The sequence below is a fragment of the Eleutherodactylus coqui genome, chromosome 10, assembly GCF_035609145.1.
Source record: "Eleutherodactylus coqui strain aEleCoq1 chromosome 10, aEleCoq1.hap1, whole genome shotgun sequence".
In the NCBI taxonomy this organism is placed as follows: domain Eukaryota; kingdom Metazoa; phylum Chordata; class Amphibia; order Anura; family Eleutherodactylidae; genus Eleutherodactylus; species Eleutherodactylus coqui.
The window spans coordinates 95,953,106-95,960,657 of NC_089846.1; the positions used below are offsets into that span (position 1 = coordinate 95,953,106).

At 45.0% G+C, this 7,552-nt stretch overlaps 1 protein-coding gene across 2 annotated transcripts in view; it reads right to left on the reverse strand.

Moving 5' to 3' along the window:
- WDR62 (WD repeat domain 62) overlaps window positions 1-6,505 on the reverse strand; it is a 45,768-nt gene extending 39,263 nt beyond the window's left edge. For both annotated transcript variants that reach the window (XM_066581548.1, XM_066581547.1), the window contains exons 1-2: window positions 6,400-6,505; window positions 3,070-3,161 (exon numbers count right to left, since the gene is read on the reverse strand). In XM_066581548.1, coding sequence (XP_066437645.1) covers window positions 3,070-3,161; window positions 6,400-6,495 — 188 coding nt within the window. In that variant the 5' untranslated portion in view covers window positions 6,496-6,505. The remainder of the gene's footprint in view (window positions 1-3,069; window positions 3,162-6,399) is intronic.
- Between the last annotated feature and the right edge of the window lie 1,047 nt (window positions 6,506-7,552).

Sequence of the window (7,552 nt, forward strand, 5' to 3'; positions counted from 1 at the left end):
AGCTTAAAAGTGGGGCAAACTGCTGTCACCATAGCAACACCAACAGAGGTGACAGGGTTCAGCCATTTACAGGCCCCCCTGCACCCCTTCGCTTTCAGCAGTACGGTGTTTTGATGCTACGTCCCACTACAGACAACTATAGCCCACCCACAGGACTGCTGAGGAGCGATCACTAAGGAGCCTGATATATGGGACCCCTAGTGGTCATAACGATGCACTCCAACCGCCCCGTGTGAATGCTGCAGCGGTGCCCATGTATGATTAGGACTGAGCAAAACAATCTCCCCCTGTCCCATAGAAGTAAATAGAGCAGTCAAGAAGGTGGGGGGGGGGGGGGGGGGGGAAAGAGACACAGACAGCTCCCCGATCAATGCAGGTCCCAGGCGTCGCTGGGGATGCGCCATTCTCCCTATCGCTGGGACACTTAGTGATCAGGGTTGCGTCCAGCCATTATACATTTATCACCCCGTGGAGAGGTAAGGAAGTGTTTTTTGTGAGAAACCCCTTTAATGAACAACTCAGGTAATGAGCTTCATGTGATACCTGAAGGAGCCCTAAAGATTTATGGCCCATCTAAAGACTGCCCCCTACAGGACAGGTGTTGGAGATGAAGGAATGTGGAATCTCTGTGGGTAGAAATACAGAGGGGGAAAAATAACATCCTGATAGAGGTTTGTCTATAGGCCGCCAAAAATAACAAGAAACTGACAACTTATTAATAAGAAATAGAAGAGGCGTCAAACCGCAGTGAAGTAATTATCTGGATATAATATGGGAAGACGAAACCTGAAAATCTCACAAGGGTGATTAATTATCCTCAAGAACTTAAGATAAATACCTTAGAAAAAAAAGGGCACTGGCCCTTTAACAAATAATGAAGTTGAAATCATAGAAGATAGGTGTGGGTTGGGGGGGATGGGGAGGCACATCTATTACCTAGTTATTTTCTCAAGTGTATTCACAAAGGGAAAAGAAATGTCACACGAGATAAAGGGGGATAAAACAACATCCCCCCTGCAAAATATCACTTACCCAACTCAAGAGGAAGTGCGGAGCTGGTTAAAAACAATTAAAATCGACAAATCGCCGGTCCTAGATGGAATACACCCAAGGGTTATAAGAGAACTAAGTGACGTGATAGACGCCATTTCTTATATTTAGGGAGATTATCGAGAACTGGGTTGTACCGCTGGATTGGTGTATTGCCTATGTGGTTCCAATATACAGAAAGGGGTCAAGAAGGGAGCCTGGTAACTACAGGCCAGTAAGTCTCACTAACTGGAAAAATATGCAAGGGATTTCTGAAAGATGCCATCCTGGAATACCTCAAGGAGAACAACGGAATAACTCCTCATCAGCATGGGTTCACGAGGGGTCGATCATGTTAGACCAATCTGATCAGCTTCTACAATAAAGGAAGCTCTAGGCTGGACTTAGGAGAGTCTATTGATCTTGTATATCTGGACTTCTCTAAAGCATTTGACACCGTGCCGCATAATAGGCTGATATATAAAATGAGACAGCTCGGTCTGGGCAAAGAACTGGCTCAGAGATAGAAAGCAGAGGGTGGTAATAAGTGGTTCATACTCTGATTGGTCCACCGTCGCTAGCGGGGTGCCACAGGGTTCAGTATATTTATCAACGACCTGATAGAGGGGCTGCACAGTAAAATATCAATATTTGCAGATGACACAAAATTATACAAGATAATTAATACAACGGAGGACAATGTGCGGCTACAAAAGGACCCAGATAAGCCGGGGGCTTGGGCAGAAAAATGGCAAATGAAGATCAATGTTAGGTTATGCACATGGGCAGGAGAAACAGATGTCACTAATATACACTAAATGGGGTACTGCTAGGGAAAGTGATATGGAAAAAGACCTGGGGGTACTAGTGGACTATAGGCTTAACTGGAGCAATCAATGCCAGTCAGCTGCTGCAAAAGCTAATAAAGTCTTGGGGTGCATTAAAAGAGGTATAGGGGCGAGAGACGAGAACATTATCCTTCCATTATATAAGGCACTTGTCAGGCCTCACATGGAATACTGCGCACAGTTCTGGACACCGGTGCTCAGGAAAGATGTTACAGTGCTTGAGGGGGTTCAAAGAAGGGCAACTAAACTAATACATGGAATGACGGGACTGGAATACCCAGAGAGGCATCAAAACTGGGATTATTTACCCTGGAAAAAAGACAGTTAAGGGGCGACCAAATAACTATGTATAAATACATGAGAGGACAATACAAGGATCTCTCCCAGGATCTGTTTATGCCCAGGACTGCGACGGTAACAAGAGGGCATCCGCTACGTCTAGAAGAAAGCAGGTTTCATCGCCAACACAGAAGGGGGTTCTTTACTGTAAGAGCAGTGAGACTGTGGAACTCTCTGCCTGAGGATGTGGTGATGGCAAAATCCATAGAGGAGTTTAAGAGAGGACTAGATATCTTTCTAGAGAGAAAGGATATTACAGGATGTAGACATTAAGCACGGTAAATTTACGGCACTTGGTCCTGGGTTTTAATCCAAGCAGATAGTAAAAATACGGCGGGGTTAGAAAATTAAAGCCCCTGCTTCTCCAATCAATCAGAAGCAGGTCAGGTTATCAGCTGTTAGTCACAGCCCTTATGCACTCTGTTATCCAAAATTATACATATTATATATCAAAACGTCCAAAACAAAATGCAGAACCCATCCCATACTTTATTTTAAAGTAAATACACTAATTAAAAAAAAATAAAACCACCCCCTTTTTTTTTTTTTTTTTTAAGCTGTTTACCCCCAATAAAACGGGAAAAAAGTCAGTGGAAAAAAAGATATTAAAATATCCCTGTAGAAAAAAAAACTACAAAAATTTTGGTAGCTGAAGGAAGAAAGACACTTAGGGTAGTTAAACCATCATAAGTGTAAAATCCCTAAACGTGTCTGGTCCTGAAGGGGTTAAGTAACCAGCAGGGTTCCACGAGGAGATACTCCACATATAACGTAGCTGCGGGGCTCCTATATACGCCGACAATGTTACACACGGCAGACGACCATACACTGCAAACAGCGACTTAGTAATTACCCAGCAGGATACGCAATTCGCCCGCTGCCGGGGTCACACGTTAGAGCGCTGCTTCTGGTCACCGTCATCCCCAGAACCTTCTCCAGTGTGACCTACAAGAGAAAATGGTACATAACATCCCATAATAGTCCTAAGGGTGGAGTCAGAGTAGTTATATTCCTGTACACAAGGGGGCAGTATTGTACTGTAGTAGTTATATTCCTGCACATAGGGGGCAGTAGTGTACTGTAGTAGTTATATTCCTGTACATAGGGGGCGGTATTGTACTGTAGTAGTTATATTCCTGCACATAGGGGGCAGTATTGTACTGTAGTAGTTATATTCCTGCACATAGGGGGCAGTATTGTACTGTAGTAGTTATATTCCTGTACATAGGGGGCAGTATTGTATGGTAATAGTTATATTCCTGTACATAGGGGGCAGTATTGTACTGTAGTAGTTATATTCCTGCACATAGGGGGCAGTATTGTATGGTAATAGTTATATTCCTGTACATAGGGGGCAGTATTGTATGGTAATCGTTATATTCCTGTACATTAGGGGGCAGTATTGTACTGTATTAGTTATATTCCTGTACATAGGGGGGCAGTATTGTACTGTAGTAGGTATATCCCTGTACATAAGGGGCAGTATTGTATGGTAATAGTTATATTCCTGTACATAGGGGGCAGTATTGTATGGTAATAGTTATATTCTTGTACATAGGGGGCAGTATTGTACTGCAGTAGTTATATTCCTGCACATAGGGGGCAGTATTGTACTGTAGTAGTTATATTCCTGCACATAGGGGGCAGTATTGTACTGTAGTAGTTATATCCCTGTACATAGGGGGCAGTATTGTACTGTAGTAGTTATATCCCTGTACATAGGGGGGCAGTATTGTACTGTAGTAGTTATATTCCTGCACAAAGGGGGCAGTATTGTACTGTAGTAGTTATATTTCAGTACTCAGGGGGCAGTATTGTACTGTAGTAGTTATATCCCTGTACATAGGGGGCAGTATTGTACTGTAGTAGTTATATTCCTGCACAAAGGGGGCAGTATTGTACTGTAGTAGTTATATTTCAGTACTCAGGGGGCAGTATTGTACTGTAGTAGTTATATCCCTGTACATAGGGGGCAGTATTGTACTGTAGTAGTTATATTCCTGCACAAAGGGGGCAGTATTGTACTGTACTAGTTATATTCCTGCACATAGGGGGCAGTATTGTACTGTAGTAGTTATATCCCTGTACATAGGGGGCAGTATTGTACTGTAGTAATATCCCTGTACATAGGGGGCAGTATTGTACTGTAGTAGTTATATCCCTGTACATAGGGGGCAGTATTATACTGTAGTAGTTATATTCCTGTACATAGGGGGCAGTATTATATGGTAATAGTTATATTCCTGTACATAGGGGGCAGTATTGTACTGTATTAGTTATATTCCTGTACATAGGGGGCAGTATTATATGGTAATAGTTATATTCCTGTACATAGGGGGCAGTATTGTACTGTATTAGTTATATTCCTGTACATAGGGGGCAGTATTGTACTGTAGTAGTTATATCCCTGTACATAGGGGGCAGTATTGTACTGTAGTAGTTATATCCCTGTACATAGGGGGCAGTATTGTACTGTAGTAGTTATATCCCTGTACATAGGGGGCAGTATTGTACTGTAGTAGTTATATCCCTGTACATAGGGGGCAGTATTGTATGGTAATAGTTATATTCCTGTACATAGGGGGCAGTATTGTATGGTAATAGTTATATTCTTGTACATAGGGGGCAGTATTGTACTGTAGTAGTTATATTCCTGCACAAAGGGGGCAGTAGTGTACTGTAGTAGTTATATTCCTACACATAGGGGGCAGTATTGTACTGTAGTAGTTATATTCCTGCACATAGGGGGCAGTATTGTACTGTAGTAGTTATATTCCTGCACATAGGGGGCAGTATTGTACTGTAGTAGTTATATCCCTGTACATAGGGGGCAGTATTATACTGTAGTAGTTATATTCCTGCACATAGGGGGCAGTATTATATGGTAATAGTTATATCCCTGTACATAGGGGGCAGTATTGTACTGTAGTAGTTATATCCCTGTACATAGGGGGCAGTATTGTACTGTAGTAGTTATATCCCTGTACATAGGGGGCAGTATTGTACTGTAGTAGTTATATTCCTGCACATAGGGGGCAGTATTGTACTGTAGTAGTTATATTCCTGCACATAAGGTACAGCATTATACCGTAGAGGTTATATTCCTGTACATAGGGGGCAGTATTGTACTGTAGTAGTTATATCCCTGTACATAGGGGGCAGTATTGTACTGTAGTAGTTATATCCCTGTACATAGGGGGCAGTATTGTACTGTAGTAGTTATATTCCTGCACATAGGAGGCAGTATTGTACTGTAGTAGTTATATTCCTGTACAGACAGGGGGCAGTATTGTACTGTAGTAGTTATATTCCTGTACAGACAGGGGGCAGTATTGTACTGCAGTAGTTATATTCCTACACATAGGGGGCAGTATTGTACTGTAGTAGTTATATTCCTGCACATAGGGGGCAGTATTGTACTGTAGTAGTTATATTCCTGCACATAGGGGGCAGTATTGTACTGTAGTAGTTATATTCCTGCACATAGGGGGCAGTATTGTACTGTAGTAGTTATATTCCTGTACATAGGGGGCTGTATTGTACTGCAGTAGTTATATTCCTGCACATTGGGGGCAGTATTGTACTGTAGTAGTTATATTCCTGTACATAGGGGGCAGTAGTGTACTGTAGTAGTTATATTCCTGTACATAGGGGGCAGTATTGTACTGTAGTAGTTATATTCCTGCACATTGGGGGCAGTATTGTACTGTAGTAGTTATATTCCTGTACAGACAGGGGGCAGTATTGTACTGTAGTAGTTATATTCCTGTACAGACAGGGGGCAGTATTGTACTGTAGTAGTTATATTCCTGTACAGACAGGGGGCAGTATTGTACTGTAGTAGTTATATTCCTGTACAGACAGGGGGCAGTACTATTCCTGTGCACAGGGGTAATACATGTGTTATGGTTGCCCATAGCAAACAATCACAGCGCCGCTTTCATCACGTGTACTGCTAAAGTAAAACACAAGCGGCGCTGTGATCGGTTGTTATAAGCAACCATAGCAGATTTTCCGTTAGCCAGTCTTCATTAGAGAACAGCGGCGGGTAATCTCCCCCTGCAGGACACATGAGGTATTACATGCAGTCACCCGTCATACAGGACAGAATATAGAAGGTACTATGAGGCAGTAATAACAGGCGTCCCCCGTACAGCACATGAGGCGGGCGCCGCCCTCTGACCTGGCTGCTGCCCTTCCCCGGAATTCCAGTGGATGAGGTCCGCCGTCCCGGCGGGGAGGAGAGCGGCCGCTGCGCCGTTCGGTGCTTGTCGGCCATGTTGTCAAACTCAAATCTGCCGCTAATACTCATAAAACAAGCAGCAGCTCGCTGATTGGATCACACACAGAAGGGGCGGGGTTATAATTCGGGGCTGTCGCTCATAGAGTGTCACTATATGTAGTAATGATTGGACAGAGCTCAGGAGTGGGTGGTGCTACCGGCATTGCTGCAGGTCACATGGCAAGGACATAACCAATAGAAGCAGAGCTCGCGTAGAGGGAGATGCGGAGCGGCTATATAAGGGTCTGGCGGCTTCTGTTTTCCCTCACGTTGTGTTATGCGTGGGCGGGCTGGACTACAAGTCCCAGCAGGCTGTAGCTTTGTAACCCGATGTGTTATGGATTGGAGACAGCAGGCTGTCATGCGGCTCTTCCTTCTGCCGTGATGTGTGACTTCTCCCCCTCCTGTCCCCACAGTAATAATGGCGGCCAGCAGCCCTTGTGTGATGCGAGTGCCACAGTGTAACCAGCGCTCTGCTGACTTGTTCTTCCCAGTATTCCTGCTTGCTGTCAGTGAATGGGAACAGTGTGCAGTGACGTCTGCGCCGCGGCGGTGCTGCTCCGTCAGCTCGCTGCGGGCCTGATAGTTTGTAACACTGTGTCGGCGCAAGCCGCGGCTCCTTCATGTCCGTACGGGTCCGTTAGATGGCGGCGAGAAGATTGTGCGCTGCGTCGCCGGTCAATATACCGCGAAAAGTGCAGAACTACGCAGTGGCCTGAAGTGCGGCGGGAGACCGGTCACCGGGGCACCGAAGACTACGGACTAACAGAAGCTTAGTGACGCCACTGCGGGCTCATTCACCCAGCTGCCCAACCTGCAGGGAGTAGTCAATAGACATATGCGGGCGGTCAGTGATCTGCGCTCATGAGCGTGTACACCCGCAAGAGGACTGGATGGCGGCGTGTGCTATTTCACCGCACACGATGGTGCGGCTGGGAATTATAAGACGGACCGCTGGTTACATGGAGTCACACTGCGTCAGACCGCGGGTTACATGGAGTCACACTGCGTCAGACCGCGGGTTACATGGAGTCACACTGCGTCGGACCGCGGG